The following is an 18,940-nucleotide window of genomic DNA, read 5'->3' on the forward strand; positions in this document are numbered from 1 at the left end:
GCAGAGTGAGAGAATCAGAGGAAATGCACACTTAAAGTTTTTCCCTATGCCCATGTCTACACATCCTTAAAGATCACACTGGATTTTACCAGTTTTTACATTTTTGGAGTGACCCTTTTGCCCTTTCTTTTATAAAGGCCACCGTTTGAGGGTTGTCAATATGAATCAACAGAGTGACACTGCAGACTTACTTGGAGGGTAAGTGCGGCTTACATTTTTTTCTTGTTCTTTTGTGTTCACTGCTTGACATAGGAAATAGTGTTCTCTTACAAAGCTCAAAACTAGCCTTGGAAAAATGTTCAAATTCTCGTACCCCCACCCCACCCTGGCAGGTTATTTATTGGAATTTATTGAGGACCTCTTGTGTATATCAATGTTTCTCTTCATTTTAAAGAATGCTTGAGGGTCTGGCTGTCAAAGATCATGCTGACAGGGGGAGGGGAAAAGAAGATAAGTATGTAATCAACTAGTATTTGTGTGTGCAGTTGCCTATCTAAAAATGTATGTTCTGGAGTCACACTGTCTTCTAGCTATATTCTGCCACGTTTAGATTGTCTTTGAAACATTAACTAGCTCTGTGCTTGATTAAATGTTGCACATGGGCTCCACTGTGGTCATTAAAATGCCTCCTTCCCTGTTAGTGTTTTTGAATATGTTAGTTTCACGAACAATTTTAGTTTGGTCTGAAGGCTGCAGTGCTGATGGACACTGTTGACATAACCTTACGTTAAGCAACATTAGGATCTGTCCTACTTACTCTAAATAATTGCTTTTAAAAATCCTGAAAGTCATAAAATAACAATTTATTGTTCTTTTTGCTCTTTATGGCATCTGATATAAAGCTTTCCACTTACCTCTTTTTTTGATGACATGCTGTAGCAATATTTTTATTTTCACTCTTTCTTTGTCTCTCATTCCTCATTGCTCTGGGCATTGTGCTGTCAATCCCTCGGAGTCCTGCTTCAGCTGGTGCTGTTCCTTAGCTTACCTGCCCAATCCATTGCTTGTATTCGGCTCCACACATATTATTCATTTTGTACTCAATTAAAGCTTTTAAATTTATATTCTGGCTTAAAATTAATTAGCTGAGGCTTATCTCTCCTACTCTTAGTTCTGCTTTGTTATTTTTCCCCAGTGATCTACCTTGTTTTTATTTTACTTCTGTTTAGTTAATTGACACTTAATTCCCCCATTTTTTCATTGAGATACTTGGCATCCTGTTCTTACTACTATGTGGAATTTGTTATTTAACTAGGCATGTCTGTCATACTGTGTTATGTCTATTCTATGTCTATATATTTTTCATTAATATCCTACTGTTAAGTATCCCTAACACAAATGCTATTAATCTTATAGTAGTTGAACACGGACTTGGTATGTCTCTTTTAAAAAGTTTTAGTGTTATATCAGCCATTGCAAATAGTTTTAAATGTAGCCAAGTACATAGGAACCCATTTGTGTCCTGATACAATTAATTAATAATATAAAAAAGGTTGGAATTAATGTGATAACTGAAATTTTGGGTTGGTGCCAAGTTGGTAAAAAGAATATATATCCATTTTTCCTTGTCATTAGGTTAACATCAATTATTACAAGAAAAGTTACATACACCTCAATTTTTGTGTGGTTGGGAATATGCTATGTTTTCTATACTTTTGTATTAATGGAAAGTGATACAAATCAAATAATTTAAATATATAGTGACGTATGGATGACACCATTGCTTAAAAATCTTTGTACATAAGATAGGAAGACAAAAATTATTTTTAAAAGGCAGGGAAGTGGAAAACAAAATTCAGAAATAGGCAGGGAAAGATAGAAAAAGGGTATAGTTCTATTGGGATATATGGTTATTTTCATCTATTTCATTATATTTTATAACTTATTAGACATTTTGCATGTATCAAATACTATGATAAAAAGTAATAGAAGAAATTTATAGATCTTTAGGTTTATTCATTAGTTTGCAAATCTGCATCTTTTAGATTGTTTTTTTAAAAATTATTAAGGCTAAAGGCACTTTATAAAAAAGACCATTAAGCTTAAACTATGTTACTACAGAATGCCTCTGATCTTTGTTAGTGTACTCCCCCTTGGTTTTTTTTTTTTTTTATTGCTAATGTGGTGTATCTTTTCCTTCACTTAATTTTTAACTCATTTGTCATTATATTTGAAGTGAGTTTCTGGTAGGCAGCACATAAACCTTCAAATTACCCGTGAGTGGAGAACTAAACCAAATTTCAATAGAGTTTAGGGTAGAGAGAGCTTATGTGACTCTGAAAAAGAACAGAGGGAACAGAGGACTTGATATCATTTCAGAAAGAGAAAGTCTAGAAAGTGGCAAAATACAGAGTAGCTTCACAACACTGACTGTAGGAAAAAGCATTGGGAGGGACACCCTCTGAGGGAGGAGAGGCACAGTGAAAGGGAAGGGGCCCTTGGAGAATTTGGCAGGAAAGGAAAGGAAAAATAGGAGGAAAATGAAAGGTCTCATAGAAAGAAAGTGGCAGCCCCTGCCATCCTCCTCCTCCTCTTCACCCCCCGCAGAAAGATCTGTAAGGGAAACTGCACAGGGAGAGGAGGCCAGAAGTGCATGCTCCCAGTCTGGGGGTCCTGACCCTGAGGTGCACAGAAGTGTTTATCGTTTCAGTTACTCAGCGTATACTGTTTTGGGTGGCTTTTACACCTCATGTTCTTTCACCTATTATAATTTTGGAGAGTCATTTTCCTTTGTGACGCTTTCAAATAAATGCCTGCGTGCAGTCTCTCTGTACGTAACAGGTATTGGGTTGGCCAAAAAGTCTGTATTTTTTTTCCATAAAATAAAGATACATTTTTCATTTTCACCAATCACTTCATTGATTTGGATATTCTGAGTATGTCGGCTATCTCTCGTGTGGTATTGCATTGACTGTTCTCAATTAATGTCTTGATTTGATCGCTATCAACTTCAGCTGGTCTACCTGACCGTGGAGCACATGTCCAATGAGAGATCTCCAGCATGAAACTTCACAAATCAATTTTGACCTGTCACCGCACTTTCTCCATATACTGCACAAATCTTTTCTTGTGTTTCGGTTGCGTTTTTACCTTTCTTGAAACAGTAAAGCATAATAATGCCAGAAATGTTGCATGTTTTCTTCCATCTTCAACATTAAATTGGCCACACAAAAACTCACCAATTTTGATGAGTTTTTTTTTTTAAATACACACTGATACAACAGCTGTCACAGTACAATCTAACAGAATTGTTTGGAATGAAGTTAAAGACCACTAAGCACTACCAGAGCCATCTTATGGGGGGAAAACCAAACTCACTTTTTGGCCAACCCAGTAGAACTTGAATTACTTTCCATGGGGGCTAGGAATCCTAGGGCTGCCCCCTCCCCTTTAGGTTGCTCTTGAGGCATCTTTTCTCTGCAGAAGACACTTGGGAAACCCTGCTGTGTGATGCGTCATAGTTTGAGTTGCCGGTTCTCCCATGTGTGGGTTGGGTCCAGTAGAGATTTGTGTCATAGTTCATTTTGTTTTTGTTTTTTCTTTTGTGAAATGTATGTGTGTTTGCTCATTTTTAATCACTCGAAATGTGTCTTGACTTAACTGTTTCAGCCACTATGCTGAGCTTTAAATGAATGGACTTTTCAGGAACTCAGTCTAATCTGAAATATCAAGCCACGTCTTTCATTCATGAATTCAAGTAGACTGATATGGTTAATAATCATTGTAACAGCTAACTCTTAAAAAAATTTTTTTCATAAAGCTAACTAATATTTTCATTTATGTGCCAGGTACTAAACAGAACCTTTTATTTGTGTTAACCCACTTGGCCTTCTTAACAACCATGAGGCACAGATTGTTAATTATCTCCGTTTTACACAGGAGAGGACTGAGGCACACAGAGATTGATTACCTTGTTCAAGGTAGTGGCTGGTCTGTGCTTTGGACCCCCGCAATCCGCCTTGAACATCTGTGTTCTTAATTATTATTCTGTCTCAGTTAGCTTTGAATCCCCTTTATAGCATCATCTTTAAGACTAACAGTTTTATTTAGATAACATGTATTTTAATTTCTTATCACTTCTCTTGTCTTTCCAGTTAGTTCATCTTCTTTTGCCTGGTCCAGAGCATGGATCTGTCATCTTTGCTTTCGCTGCTTTCCTCACAGTGTCTTTCATTTAGTAGTTACAATGATCCTTGAAAATGTAGACCATATCACATCAGTCTCTTCCTCAAATACCCCCTCCCCCGAGTACCCCCACACACTTCTTAGTCCATTTTGAATATAATACAAAGGCTTAATTTTGCCCTGTAAAGAAAACCCATCACAGTCTGTGTTGGCAGTTCTCTGACATGATATCCTTCCTTTAGCTCTGTGTTGGTTAGATTGTAAACCGTGGAGGGGCAGGACCTTGCAGGTGGTGTATATTCAGTGTCTAACACATGACGAGTACTGAGTAAATTTTTGTTGAATATATGGAGTAAAGAAATGCCTTTACTAATGACTGGTGCTTACTGGGAAGTAAAAATGAGTTTGAAGTTTACAGTTTTCCTTTCTAAAACCAGACTCTTTGATACAGCTTCTCAGTATCGGGACATTGTTTCTCCTTTAGAGGTGGATGAGTAAATAAGATCTGTGAGCTCTCTACTGTATTTGACTGTTCCGAAACATACTTTCAGAACAGTCAAATATCATTTCAGTTCTCAGATTGTTTTCCCTGGAAGTAAATTTTATATCATCATCCTTGAATTGTAATATTTAGTATCTTAGGCTGTGGAAAATGATACACTTGAGATTGATTTTCCAGGAATAATTAGTGCTGCTCAGGCAACTTACTTTTTAGCTAGAGCACTGTTTCTTGACTCTTTTAATTACTGACTTCCTCCCACTGCCAGCTGTTAAATTAAAATTTAATTTAAATGAATTTCCTAACTTCCCAGATAAATTAAATGCTAAGGAATAAGAGAGAATCTAAAATACAGTGGAATAAAAAGTTGAGCTGTGGAGGGTCACAGACTTTTGCAATATCTAAGATTATTTTTACCAATATTTATCTCTCTGGAAGCAACACCTGCCCTCCCCCTCAATTGAGAAGGCTTGAACTGAGTTCACGTTGCTTAAGTAAATCACTTGCAGATGTTGTTTTTTCATATTCTACGATATCCTGAACATTTTTTGATCTTAATAAAAATGTTTTACCATTAAGTCGTCCTATACATGACTAATGTCATTTAAACATTAGTAAAATAAATGACATGCCTTTCAGTGCCCAAGTAGGAATTTCAATTTTTTTTTAACATTTACCTAATGCTAGTTTTTACCTTTAGTGTAGACCCTTTTTCTGCATGATAGCTTAAAACTATAACAGATTTTAAGTATTTTTGTATTATTTCTGATTTTGAGTAAATGAAATCTTAGACTTATTCCTGTTGTCTAAGTTACTGTTTTCATGCTCTGTTCGCTTCAGGAGTTTGTGAATCACATTTACTGTTTGTTTTAGGTACAAACCAGTGGACCATAAGCTTATTTGGCTACCCTTAAGGGAGGCATTTGAGGAACTCTTTGCCCAGACATTTTCCAAGAAGCAAAACTTTACATTCTTGGGGCACATTCAGACCTGTTACAGGCAGAAACGGTGGCATGATCTCCTGAGACTAATGCAGCATGTGCACAAGTCGGCTGTCAGCAAGGATGGCAAGGAGAGCGAAACTGGTAAGAATGGGACCCAGGCTGCTAGTGATAGGGCATGAGGCTGGGGCCAGGTTAGTGGAATAAGAAAAAGGGTTGTGGGGGAATGAAGCGATGCAAATTGGGTCTTTCTAAGACTTAGGGCAAACGTGACTAATTTTCAAGTATTGCTGCTCCTGTGATTCTAGGCATGATTTCCATAAGGACCATTGGTTGGCGTGGTGATGTACAGGCACCACTATAGCAGTCAGCCGTATTTCCTTAGAAAAAGATCAGTTCCAAAAAGCTAGATTCCACAGCCAAGGGGCTTCTGGTAGCTTAGTTACCTTCTCTGTGCTTTATCTTCTCTGAGATGGAAATAAGAGTACCTACTTCAAAGGGGTGTTGTGAAGAGTAAGTCAGTTAATGCATGTACATACTCATTTGAATGAATTGACTAGTATAGTAGTCAGCACTTAGTAAGTGGGCTTTTAAAAAATATACTTCTAATATGTTTGATTTTTGTGTGTTTTATTACTTGTATGTTTTTTTTGTGTTTATATATATTACAATTTAAAAGGTGTTACATTCTTGTCTTTATTTTTTCTAGGGTTACTCCTAAAAGAGAAGTGGGAAGCATTTGGTCTTAGACTCAACCATGCCCAACAGCAGATGAAAATGACTGAAAATGCCCTGTTGTTTGCCTTTGTAGAGGTATTTGGCTTTAGTTATTAAAGTTAAGGGACTGTTGATTTGAATCAAAATGCAAGTTTTATGCAGGTTTCTGTTTTGTATTCTTTTCATGTTCAAGACTTATACTTAATGAAATAACATGGGGAAGGTTTTGAAAGACGTTCTTTATAGAAATCACAGCGTTTTGATGAGCACTGTTGTTTGTAAAGATGGCTGTAGAGGACAGCTGGTGAACTCCTTGTTTCCTTGCTGTGTGCGTGTGAGAGCCAGAGCGAGCGCACTGGTGGGGTCCGGTCACGTTAGGCCCCATTTTTCATTCCAGTGCGTGGGTAGCTCTACTCTTTTCTGTCCTGTGACCCTGTAGGAAAAATCAGCGTAATTAAATGTTCATGACCTAAGATTTAAACATTTCTATTTTTAAAAATTTGTTTCTGTGATATTCCTTAGACCAAATCCTAAGGGAGGTGGGGGTCTTATTTGAGATGGTGTTTGGGTCTAAGAGAAAGTCACTCAGCTGTATGTCTGTCAGTGTGGGGAATTGGGTCATCAGTGCTTGTCTTACTGTGATTATTTCTAAAATAGCCAATTAAAATGTCAGGTGCTCTCAAAGTAGAGTTTATACTTACTTCATGATTTAACATTATACTGTTAATGTATTTGTTCTTTTTTAAAATTAAATTTGTAGAAGATTCTTTGTCAGGATCACTATGAAAATAAAAGTACAAAGCAATTTAATAATAGTAAAATAATTCAGTTTTTTGATGTCAACATTAAGATTTTTATTACTCTTGGACTAGAATGCTTTACTAGAGTAAAGCTAGGGAAGATTCATTTTGATATTCTTCAGCAGCTGGGAAAGGCTGCCTATTACAACTTCTATATATCTTTGATTTACTCCTTTATCTGATATATTCATAGCTTGACCTGATATTTATTTTGGATGCTTTTAATAACCATCTGGGTACCTTTAAACATGTAAAGGTACGTTTACATGTTTAAAATATGTTTTTATCATTTATCTTCAGTATCCTTACAGTGAGATGATCTAGTTTATTGCATCTCACTCTTAGGCGCAGAGTTATCCCCTTGATCCTTTTAGACATAAAAAGTTAACTTAACTTGGTCTTAACTTTGGCAGTCAGCTAGCAGCCATTTGGGGAGTTTTGACCTTGCCTCTATTTTCTAACCCTGCTCATAACTTTTCAGTGAGTGTGTCCTTGTTTGAAATGGATCTTACCGTTTTTCTTTATCTTTCAGGGCACATTAGCTCAGGCTGTAAAGAAAGGAGAGTGGATCTTGTTGGATGAGATTAATTTGGCTGCTCCAGAAACGTTAGAATGTCTCAGTGGTTTACTCGAAGGCGCCTCAGGCTCTCTGGTGTTGCTGGATCGAGGGGACACAGGTAGGGCTTGATCCCCTTGGAGTCTGACTTGTGGCCAGGTGTGTTGGCCTCTTTAGAGTGAGAATCTGTTAGGTGGAATACCTGGGCTGCCCAGTTGGATTTGTTTATTCCATAAGTATTTACTTTTTGTAAAAGTCATATTGTTAGGTAGTATGGGGAATTCATAGAAGAAGATAATTTGTCAAGGCACTTGGGTAGTGGATAACAGACATGCACAATTAGTGGAAAAATATATGCTGGTGGATAGGTAATAAAATATAAATGGTGGTGAACAACCATATCTGAAAGATGAAAGGCAGCATAAGATTAAGTGTGTACATAGGTCTGGAAACTAATACATGTGGAGTTTCAGAGGAAGGATGGTTTGTCCTGCCAACAACAACCTTGCTGAGCCTGAGGCAGGGTTGTTTGGCTTGGGGTCCTGTGTAGTTAGTCATCCCTTAGGGGCCTGTGGCTGATGGCTTACTTTATTGACAAGTTCGTGAGAATTTATAATTTTCTCTTAACAGAACCACTGGTTCGTCATCCTGACTTTCGTTTATTTGCCTGTATGAATCCAGCAACTGATGTGGGCAAAAGAAATCTCCCACCAGGAATTAGAAACAGGTGAGGGGACATGGCGTGGTTCCTGGAGACTTTTTAAAAGTTCTCCTTTTTTATTGCTGGTAATATTAACATAACCAAACCCTGTAACAGTGCTTGAAATTTCTTGATCACTGATAATCTTCCTTTTTGTTATATTCCTTTACTTTCTGTAGGTGGTACAAATATGGAGTATTCCAGAATACTGGGAAATCTGTCCTTTGGGTTGGTAGTATGATACATAATGGATCATTGTTGAGAATAGAAATCTTTCCTTCGTCAAATAGCCTGTAGCTATTAGAAAAACTTCACATAATGATATAATAGTATAATAGTACAAGTGTCTGTTAGAAACAAAGTCCTCTTAGATGTGGCTAATGATTTGTAAAAGGTTTTGTACATTTCAGTTTTCACCATTAAGCACTGATTGACATGAGCAAGGTGCTTAGTTATTGGTGTTTTATGTATGTAGCTCTTGGGGGAAGATAAGTGACCTTATTAATTATTGGTAACTCTTTTGTTAAATTTTAAGTTTTAAAACAGTGTTAAAATTGTACTAGTAGTAATAAAAGCTTATTAGGAAAATTTTATAAACTACAACTATGTATTTTCCTTTGATACAGCTATTTTATTTTTTCATGGTGAGGGGGCTTTTTGTTGCATGTATTTTTTATTACATGTACTTACGATGAAAAACACCTGAAAATTAGGGTTGATAAGTCTTATTTTTGTAACTGCTTCTTGCAAGGACTGTAAGTAGAAGACTCATTTCAAAGAAGAAATAATGGTAGATTTTTGGTGATAGTTACATTATTTTTTATTTTGTTATGGTCGATCTGTATCATAAGTTGAATAACTATTACGTTTTACACTAGAAACAGTTAAAATGAGTTCACATAACTTCTGTTTTTCTTTTTTTTCTTGTCAGGATATTTGTCTTAACTTCAGAAAAATGGTTATGTAATAATTGTTTTATAGGTTCACAGAACTTTATGTAGAAGAACTGGAAAGTAAAGAAGACTTACAAATTCTTATTGTGGATTATTTGAAAGGACTGAGTGTGAACAAGAGCACAGTGCAAGGAATTATAAAGTAGGTATTTTCTGGTTTCCCTATAAACCTTTCCTCTGAACATAAAGTGTGTGCCTTGTTCATACTATTTTTCCTTTTTTTCCTCCTAACTGGAGAAAACTGAGGGAAGGATTATTACTTAGACTAGAATATGGAACCTTATGAACTTCCTTGGACTTTTCCTAACAGAAGAAAGAGTGTGTAGTTAGGCTATAAAGAGGCAAGCCAAAGCTCATTTGGACAAGAACCTGGATTTCACTGTGTTGCATACTTGGTTATACTTGATCTTAGGGTAGCTGGTCATAAAGTTTTTGCACTCTATATTTCAGTCTGAAGTTTTTCCATGTTGTCATCTTCTAACTTCTGAAGTGTGTGGTAATAGTAATAGTAATTGGTCACCAATTATTATTGATAGTAATGTCTTCATGCTTTTTAATGTTTTGTCATTATTGATTATATCCATAGCCTTTTAAAACACTGTGATTTTGTTTTTTCTGGGTGCTTATTTATTCCCATTATGGATTTGCCCTTCATATTAGAATTGACTCTGGAATACTGTGTTTGGACTCAGTATATTCTAATTAAGGTTCTCTCACATTTCAGTATCTTTTAAGAATTATTTTTCCCCTCTCCTATTTCTATCTTTAAAGAAAACTGATAGATCTTTGCTTATTATTTTGAAACAGTACCTCTGAGTGTGTGAAAAATAGATTTAAAGAAAGAGTGAGAGATTTGGTGCATGATCCAGAAAGTCGTATGTAAGCGTGGCCCCCTAATCTGTAAAAATGGCGTTTGGGAACAGTGGCAGAATAATGAGTAAAGTCACCTAAAGTGCATCCTCTTTGTAGCTTCTACAGAGATGTGCGGAAAGAATCTGGGACAACGTTGGTGGATGGGACGGGCCATAGACCTCACTACAGCCTTCGGACTCTCTGCAGGGCCCTGAGATTTGCAGCCTGCAATCCCTGTAGCAACATCCAGCGCTCACTCTATGAGGTGTTTCCGAAGTCTGGGTTTGAATGGAGCTTGGTGAATGGCTCACCATGGGGAGGAAGGGAGTAGGAATGCGTAGTCCAGGTTTGCTTGTGCTTTCCATTTAGTCAGATTGGCCTAGAACATTGTATACCAGAGCTACCCTGACCTTTTTTCTACTGTGGTATCCCAGTGAAAATTGTTCTGGGAATCTGTCGCTGCAGAAGAGTAATTGGTGTTGTGCATTTCTGGGTCTTTCCTAGGGCTTTTGTTTGGGCTTCCTGACACAGCTCGACAGGGCATCACACCCAATAGTTCAGAAGCTTATTTGTCAACACATTGTTTCTGGCAGTGTTAAAAGTCTGCTGAAGCAGGTATGTTTGGTTTTTGTTTTTGACTTGTTTAACAAATGAAAGGCTGAATGATCAAATTTTGAGCTGTTTGATTTTTTACAAAATTTTCTAATTATAAGTCTGTTTCAAACAAATTAAACAGTAGATGGTAAAAATCCCCAATATTCCTACTCTTTGGAGATTTAAACCCTATAGATAGTCCTTTCCATCTAAATTCTTATATATGTATGTGCTTGTCCATTTGTCAGGGTGAATCCTACTGTGTATCTGGTGTAAATGATATAAACAGGACTGTCTCATAAGAATGTTCTGGTGGCTTCCATTCTTAGCCTAATTGGGTGTATCTTCAAGTCAGGGGAGTAAGTGTGTTCTAGAAGAGCACTTTTTCATAGCTATGGATTGGACCACTGTTTGAGCATCTTGATCTATAAAAATAGGAATTTTGTATAAACCAGTAACTTTCACCTTATCTTCAAAAGATTATGAAGATTATAGATTACCATATTTTGCCATACAGTGTACACTTTTTTGCCAAATTTTTTGAGAGAAAAGTAAGGGTGGCATTATACATGGATAGTATGAATTTTGTATCTATATAAACATTTTTATTTCTTTTATTTATGCTTATGCATTAAAAGTATAACTCTAGAAAACAATAACAATATCCATATGCAATATAATACTGTGGAAAACTATAATTGGTTTTGTTTCTAAATTTAAATAAGTAAAAATTGAGTTAACATTAAAATGAAAGATTTTTTCCCCTGAAAGTCTGTGCCAAAAGTGTGGGTGTGAATTACACATGTAAGCGTGTAATGTACAGCAGTGCATTCCACACAGCAACATTATACATGGTGGTTTGAGGAGTAGCTTTTATTTTAAAAGTCTTCCAGGGGATCCAGAGGAAATAATGCAAAGCCCTCCTCACTTAGTACAATACCAGTTGTATTTGGGGGAATGTGGTTTATATGAGATACATGTTTTTTACCAAAATACTTATTCAGAGTGGGAGTTTTGTTAGGTAAGAGAAGAGAACCGAATTATAACCTGAGAAATTATTTTGATTCAAGTTTTCGCCCAAATTCACCTACCCCCACCTAAATTTGAAAACTAATACATGTCATTATTTTGTCTTATTTCTCAAAGTGATTTTATTTCCATATGTCATCCATGGGTTTTGATGTTCAAAGCATCCAGAACAAGGCAGCATTCTTGTTGACAACTTTTCTTACTGTCACCCCTCTCTGAAGGAATGCCCTAGTTGTCATGGCACTGTGGGTTATTGCTTTAACTTTCGTGTCTTTCAGCCTATTCCAGAACCAAAAGGAGGTCGGCTTATCCAGGTTGAAGGCTATTGGATTTCGGTGGGAGACAAGGAACCTAAAATAGAAGAGACATACATTCTCACATCTTCTGTCAAGCTGAACCTGAGAGATATAGTCCGAGTGGTCTCTGCAGGGTGTGTGGGACTTTTCTTTTGCTGCTCTGAAGTTTTATTATCTTAGACATTGGTGACATTCTAGTCTTCCTTCCTTACCTTTCTAAGTGGTTTATTGTTGTTTATTGGCTAAATGAACTGTCACCTTTCTCCTGGCACAAATCATTGTTTCTGGTTGTGCCATAGTGGAAGCCATACGGATGCACATGGTTTTGGTCGTCTGTAAGGTTGCTTTTCAGTAGTTTGTTGATGAACACTCATTACCTGTTGTTTGTTAAGTGAATAACAGTGAGTCCCACTTACTGTTTCTCAGAAATAGTACAAGAGATTTTTCCTTAGTATTTTCTCAGGAACCACTTTTACATAGAAATTTCTTTGGGCTTAAGAAATACTGCATCATTCAGGAATGACTATAAAGGACACATGGACAAAACCGGGGGCGGGGGTAGAAGCAAGGGAGGGAGGTGGGGATGGCTGGGGCAGGGGGGATTGGGGGGATAAATGCAGGCAACTGTAATTGAACAACAATAAAATAATTTAAAGAAAAAGAAATACTGCATTAGTAATGCATAGGTATATAAAAATGTTATTTTATGATGTGAAATGACATAGTTATTCTTTTTAAGATTACTTGAATTAATTCTGGTTTTTTTGTGTGTATGTGTGTTTTTTTAATTGCTTTGTTGGCTGATCTTTTAAAGAACATATCCAGTGCTGATTCAGGGAGAGACATCGGTTGGTAAAACAAGCCTGATCCGGTGGTTAGCTGCAGCTACTGGTAACCACTGTATGCGTATTAACAATCACGAGCACACGGATATTCAAGAGTACATTGGCTGTTACACATCCGACTCCTCAGGGAAGCTTGTGTTTAAAGAAGGTAGGGTTGTTACTCTGTTTCATGAGTGCAGCTATTCATTCTTTTAGACCTATTTCCCCAAGTAATCTTTATCCTTTCCAGGTGAGGCACATGGATTGCTGCCATTGCAGCTGGTTTTTCTCTCTTCCTAAGCCGCACCTTTTAGGAGTGATGGTTAGGGGTCCAGTTTCCTCTGGGTCCCCCTAGAATCTTGTCAGCTGTAGTCAGGACTAGGGCCAAGTTTTGAAGAGGGTAGTTGAACTCCTACTTCATTTCCTGGATACTCAAAAGAGCATGGAGCCAGAGGGATGCTGGAAATTACAAGAGACTGTGATGATGTAAATGAAATTAAACTGCAGGGGAAACATAAGTTGGAATGTGTTATTTGTCAGCCTTGGCCCCCCTCTGTATAAAATAAAAAGGACTTTTAATGGAAAATTGTACTTTGATATTCAACATCACAAATTATTTTGGGGCAATTCTACCTACAGAGAGTAATTTGCTTTGAAATTTCATGATAAATCTAGAATTTGTTGATTTGTATAAAACTTTGGACTACTTTATGCACTAATTCTCAGTGTTTATTTCCTCCAAGGTGTTCTTATTGATGCTATGAGAAAGGGCTACTGGATTATTTTAGATGAATTGAATTTGGCCCCTACTGATGTGTTAGAAGCACTGAACAGACTTTTAGATGATAACCGTGAACTGCTCATAACAGAAACTCAAGAAGTTGTTAAAGCACACCCTCGATTTATGCTCTTTGCTACCCAGAATCCCCCAGGACTTTATGGAGGTAGAAAGGTATGTAGCATTTGTCCCCTTGTTCCCATTTGTTATTGCATCGAGTAGTAAATCGTCCTTGGGAGATGAGATTTTTTTTATCACTATTGAAGGGTTTTTCTTTTTGTAGTGAATAGCAGAGGCTCCGTTTTGGAAAGTAATTAATTGAAAAGGCCCTTTTTATCATGTGTTTTTCCTCTGCCCTTCCTAGGTGCTTTCTAGAGCCTTCAGGAACCGGTTTGTAGAATTGCACTTTGATGAACTGCCAAGTTCTGAGTTGGAAACAATCTTGCATAAGCGGTGTAGTTTGCCGCCCTCTTACTGCAGCAAGTTGGTTAGAGTCATGCTGGACCTTCAGGTATTTCATCTCTCCAACGCTTAATGTAGTTTTTTGCTTTTTTAAATTTATTGATTTAGATACAGAGAGAAAGGAAGGGGGGGAGAGACAGTCAGGCATTGATTTGTCATTCCTCTTATTTATGCATTCGTTGGTTGATTCTTGAATGTGCCCTGAGTGGGGATTGGACGCACAGTCTTGGTGTATTGGGGCGGTGCTCTAATCACCCGAGCCAGGGCATTCCACTTACTTTTAATGGAATGTGTTCATTAGACTTGGTGATCAAAATTTGATAGGTTCCTTAGGTAAAAATGCAGTTCATCCATTTATTCATTTATTTTCACAATGAGGATCTTGTCTTAAAATGCATCTCATTAGGAATTTTTTGGTTTTATTTTTTAAATCAACAGTTTACTATGTTAAAAAAATTTCTGATGTTATATGTGATGATAGTTTCTTATTTGTGGATAATATTGGAACATTTTGTTTAGATTACAGTTTGACATAAACATACTAAAATTTAGTTTTTTAAATGGATATGTTCCTTGAATGGACATAACTATGAGGGGGGACCCAAATAAACCCCGAACAGAATTATCTTCTGGAGGGCAGGCACCTTATAGTACAGGCTTCTCTCATTAGGTGAGTGTTCGAGGAGCCCATCTGTATTCATGTACCAGCTGGTGGTGTTATGAGAGGCTGCGTTTGGTTTCAGTGAAATTTTTTTGAAGATTCTTTAAACATCTTTGCCCATTTCATGATGGGGGATTTATGAGCACACCTGCCCTCACTGTGCTGAGTGTTCAGTTTTTGACCAAAATACTGCGTGACCTCCTGCCTCACCCTGTTGATTTAAAAGTCCTCAAAGGGAAACATTTTGCCGATGTGGAAGAAGTAGAACAAAAAGTAGCAGAAGCAACAAAGTTGACCAGTCCAAAAACTGTTTTGAGCAACGGAAAAACACATCCTGATAGGTGTATTTTATCAAATGGAGAGAACTTTTGAAGATGACTGAACACAATTTTTTATAATACACAATTTTTATAAGTGAATTTCTTTTGGTGGGGTGGGGGGTGTCCTCCCTCGTGAAAAGACCCTTTTTGTGTGGCAAACCCTTGTCGACTCTGGAAAAGTTACAGTTATCTTTTTTTCTTCTCTTTGTTTCTCCAGAATATCCCATTAATTAATTATGGGGCTAAAAGTGTTCTTTATAAGAATTTTACACTGTTAAAGTTACCTTTCAGAAACCTAATAATAACTATTTTTTCTTCTATGGTCCCACATTATGAGATTACTTTTCCTGCATGTTTGCCTACATTTGTATTCATGATCTTTTTCTGTATGGTGTATGACAGGGAATTCCATTGTTTGTTTACATTTGTTTTACAAGAGTTTGCGTTTTTCTTCAAATGATTACATCCTTTTACATTTTAAAAGTTTAATCTCAGTGAAATGAATAATTTTTATGGGATCTTAAATTGGTTAAGAATCTAATGTGTTTTACTATATGCTTGACATTGTCCCTTTTCATTTGTTTTGATTCGTTAATAGTCCTACCGCAGAAGTTCATCAGTGTTTGCTGGAAAGCAGGGCTTCATCACCCTTCGTGACTTGTTTCGATGGGCTGAGAGATACAGGTTGGCTGAACAGACTGAAAAGGATTATGACTGGCTACAGCATTTAGCCAATGATGGTATGCTTTCAATCAAATGCTCTCAAACCATGAAGTAATATCAAATAGCACACTTTTTAATTAGAACAAACCTTGCCCAAATTGGGATCCATATGTACATTTTACTAGGTATTTCAGGAACTGAGCCTTTCTCCCTCAAGTCCCAGCTGCTTTTCTAAGTATTACTATTTCTGCAAGCCTCTGTGCTAATGAGTTTTGGTTTCTAAGGTTTTCTCATTACTCCCTTCAGATGGCCACCCTGGGAGTTAGGCTATGGGCACAGTACCTTCAGGAATTAAGTCAGGTGGTTGGTGATGCCTTTTGGACCACTTGTCTGCAATGTAGAGACTGGGAAGAGTCATGCTGTGCCTTAGAGTCATAGAAAACTGAAAGGTCAGGTGATGTCGGGGTTCTGAGAGAAGCCAGTGATGTCGCCTGAAACGCAGGATTGGTCATGCTGGTTTAATCTGTGGGAAGAATTTATATGTTCTTTATGGTAGGATAGAAAATGTTTCAAAATGTTTTGATTTGAAAGGAGCTGATGAGTCATTGATGGGGTGGTTAGTGAAGATGGAGAGTAAGTAAAACTAACCCATAAGAATTGTCATTTCTCTTCTTTCCTGGTAAACAATAGCTAGGAGGAACATACTAAAAAAACCTTTTCAATTGAAATATAACATGTAGTAAAATGGGATGAAGCACTCTGTCATTTCATGTACAACTCTATGTATTTTTACGTATTTATGTACTTACGTGAATCACTGCCTAGGCCAAGATTTAGAACTTCTAGGACCACAGAAGAGTCTTTTATGGCTCTTGCCAGCCTTACCTCCCCAGGAGGTAACCACTGCTTTGGTAATTGACTGATCATCACCGATCGATTTTGCCTGTGCTTGGGCTTCATCTAAAGAGTATCATAAAGTAGGTACTCTGGGTCTGGCTTCTTTCCATTCACTCTGATGTGACCTACAGCCATGCTGTTAAGTGTATCAGGACTTCATTTTTAAAAATATTATTGTGCTATAACCCTGTGTATGGAGATACCATAATATGTTTAGCCATTCTCATGTTGGTGGACATTTGGATCCTTTTTGCTTTTTTGCTATTATGAATAAAGCTGCTCTGATTATTGCTGTATATGTCGTTTGGCACACACATGTGTTCATTTGTGTTTGAGTCTACTTAGAAGTAATGTTGCTAGAGCATAGGGCAGGGACATGGTTCGTTGTAGTAAGATCTTCCAGTTTCCCAAAGTAGATCTTCAGATTTCTTTTCCTCCAGCAGCAGCTAATGAGAGTTGCTTTGTATTCTCAACATCCCTTGGTCTTGACACTTGATGGTTCTTCATTTTTATTTTTTTTAAGGTTATATGCTTCTGGCAGGCCGAGTCAGGAAGCAGGAGGAGGTTGAAGTGATTCAAGAAGTACTTGAAAAACATTTCAAGAAAAAGTTGTGTCCCCAATCTCTCTTCTCCAAAGAAAATGTCCTAAAATTGCTGGGTGAGTTGGCCAAAATATCCAGAGGAGAATGAGTTGGGCTATACTCATATTAGAACCTAAGTATTTATTCTGTTTTGGTAGGTAAATTGTCTACTCAGATGTCCACGTTGGAGTCCAAGTTCAACCATATTGTGTGGACCGAGAGCATGCGGAGACAGGCGATGCTGGTGGGAAGGGCATTGGAATTCAGCGAACCAGTGCTGTTGGTTGGAGACACTGGGTAAAGCTCTGTGACAATAACTGGTTATGAGGGTTCAGTTCAGTTCCATAGGATTACTTGAGTTATCTCGGAAGGACTCATAAGGAAAGCAGACTGTTTTTTCCTTTAGTTTCCTCCCTCTTTTTTTCCTTTTCTCCCTTTTTAAGAAGCATAAGAGATCTGTTATTTACTTCCCTCTACCTTTGGACCTTTGTGGTGGAAGAGAATGTCTTCTTCCATCATTATAACTGGGGCTGTTTTTTTAAATATGCAGTTATTTTTTTTCTGTGTAGTTTTTTACTCTGTATATCCTGTAGATATATAAGATCCCATCCTATAGGATCTATGGGAGATAGGATCCCGCCCTATCTATAGGATATCCTGTAGATATATAGAGGAAAGTAGCACATGAGCTGTGTGTCTTGAAAGTCTGTAAGGATTGGCTTTCTTTCCCATTGCTTGGTGGTGGCTGGTAGAAGGAGGGAAGAGTGGAATTCGTGTACCATTGTGCCATTCTGAACATGGCAGGGTGCTGGTGTTTTGGTAAGTGCACCCCGGGCTAGGGATGCAGACATGTGTTGGCCAGAAGTGGCTGCTGCTGCCGCCGCCGCCACAGTGAGGCTCTCACCAGAGCTCCTCTCCTGCCGACTGGGCTCTTGGTGGGTGTGTATTTGGAATTCATGCTCCTTCGTAATCTGGTGTGTATCTCTGACAGGTGCGGGAAAACTACCATTTGTCAGGTGTTTGCAGCCTTGGCAAATCAGAAATTATACTCAGTCAACTGCCACTTACACATGGAGACATCGGACTTCCTAGGGGGACTGCGGCCGGTGAGACAGAAGCCAAAGGACAAGGTTTGTCCAGTAGCAAATTAGGACATTCATTTAAAGAACTGAGTTAACTCTGCATGAATCAGTTTTGTGTGGGGCAGGGTGTTTGAGTCCAGATTTTTTATGTGTCTCCAGGTTTTCACTGGCCTGCAAGGGGCCCCACGAGCATCCTGTTGTGCAGGATCTGTCCCTTGTTCTCAGTCCTTTAGGACCCCCAAACCCCAAATTAATTCATTAAAAATTGTGTATTCTTACATATTTGAACTGTAGTCACCTTCAAACTACTCTCCATTTAATGCAATATACTTACCAAGACTTTGTTTTTCACTGTTGAAAGCAGTTTTTGAATTTGTCGATTTTGATGCCTTTTAGTACTTCGGCCAAATTTTGTTTCACCTCTTCCATATCACCAAAGTGTTTCCCTTTGAGGACTTTTTTTTTCTTCCAGAGGAACAAGAAATATCTCTTGGGGCGAGATGGGGTGAATAGGAAGGGTAGGGCCCAGGGTTCATGCTGATTTCGGTCAAAAAATGAAACTCTGAGCTGTGGGTGGGTGCTCTCATAGGTACCCATTATGACATGGGCA

At 37.7% G+C, this 18,940-nt stretch overlaps 1 protein-coding gene across 3 annotated transcripts in view; it reads left to right on the forward strand.

Annotated features, from left to right (window-relative positions):
- MDN1 (midasin AAA ATPase 1) overlaps positions 1 to 18,940 on the forward strand; it is a 146,071-nt gene that overhangs the window by 41,894 nt on the left and 85,237 nt on the right. For all 3 annotated transcript variants that reach the window (XM_037039452.1, XM_037039453.1, XM_037039455.1), the window contains exons 15-30: positions 138 to 198; positions 5,498 to 5,709; positions 6,275 to 6,378; positions 7,615 to 7,759; positions 8,269 to 8,365; positions 9,320 to 9,433; positions 10,261 to 10,408; positions 10,648 to 10,758; positions 12,045 to 12,196; positions 12,877 to 13,055; positions 13,630 to 13,838; positions 14,029 to 14,175; positions 15,706 to 15,847; positions 17,191 to 17,325; positions 17,407 to 17,545; positions 18,240 to 18,378. In XM_037039452.1, the coding sequence (XP_036895347.1) occupies positions 138 to 198; positions 5,498 to 5,709; positions 6,275 to 6,378; positions 7,615 to 7,759; positions 8,269 to 8,365; positions 9,320 to 9,433; positions 10,261 to 10,408; positions 10,648 to 10,758; positions 12,045 to 12,196; positions 12,877 to 13,055; positions 13,630 to 13,838; positions 14,029 to 14,175; positions 15,706 to 15,847; positions 17,191 to 17,325; positions 17,407 to 17,545; positions 18,240 to 18,378 (2,234 nt within the window). The remainder of the gene's footprint in view (positions 1 to 137; positions 199 to 5,497; positions 5,710 to 6,274; positions 6,379 to 7,614; positions 7,760 to 8,268; positions 8,366 to 9,319; positions 9,434 to 10,260; positions 10,409 to 10,647; positions 10,759 to 12,044; positions 12,197 to 12,876; positions 13,056 to 13,629; positions 13,839 to 14,028; positions 14,176 to 15,705; positions 15,848 to 17,190; positions 17,326 to 17,406; positions 17,546 to 18,239; positions 18,379 to 18,940) is intronic.

Source organism: Sturnira hondurensis, unplaced genomic scaffold (genome assembly GCF_014824575.4).
Source record: "Sturnira hondurensis isolate 20B ecotype Veracruz unplaced genomic scaffold, ASM1482457v3 Scaffold0025370, whole genome shotgun sequence".
In the NCBI taxonomy this organism is placed as follows: domain Eukaryota; kingdom Metazoa; phylum Chordata; class Mammalia; order Chiroptera; family Phyllostomidae; genus Sturnira; species Sturnira hondurensis.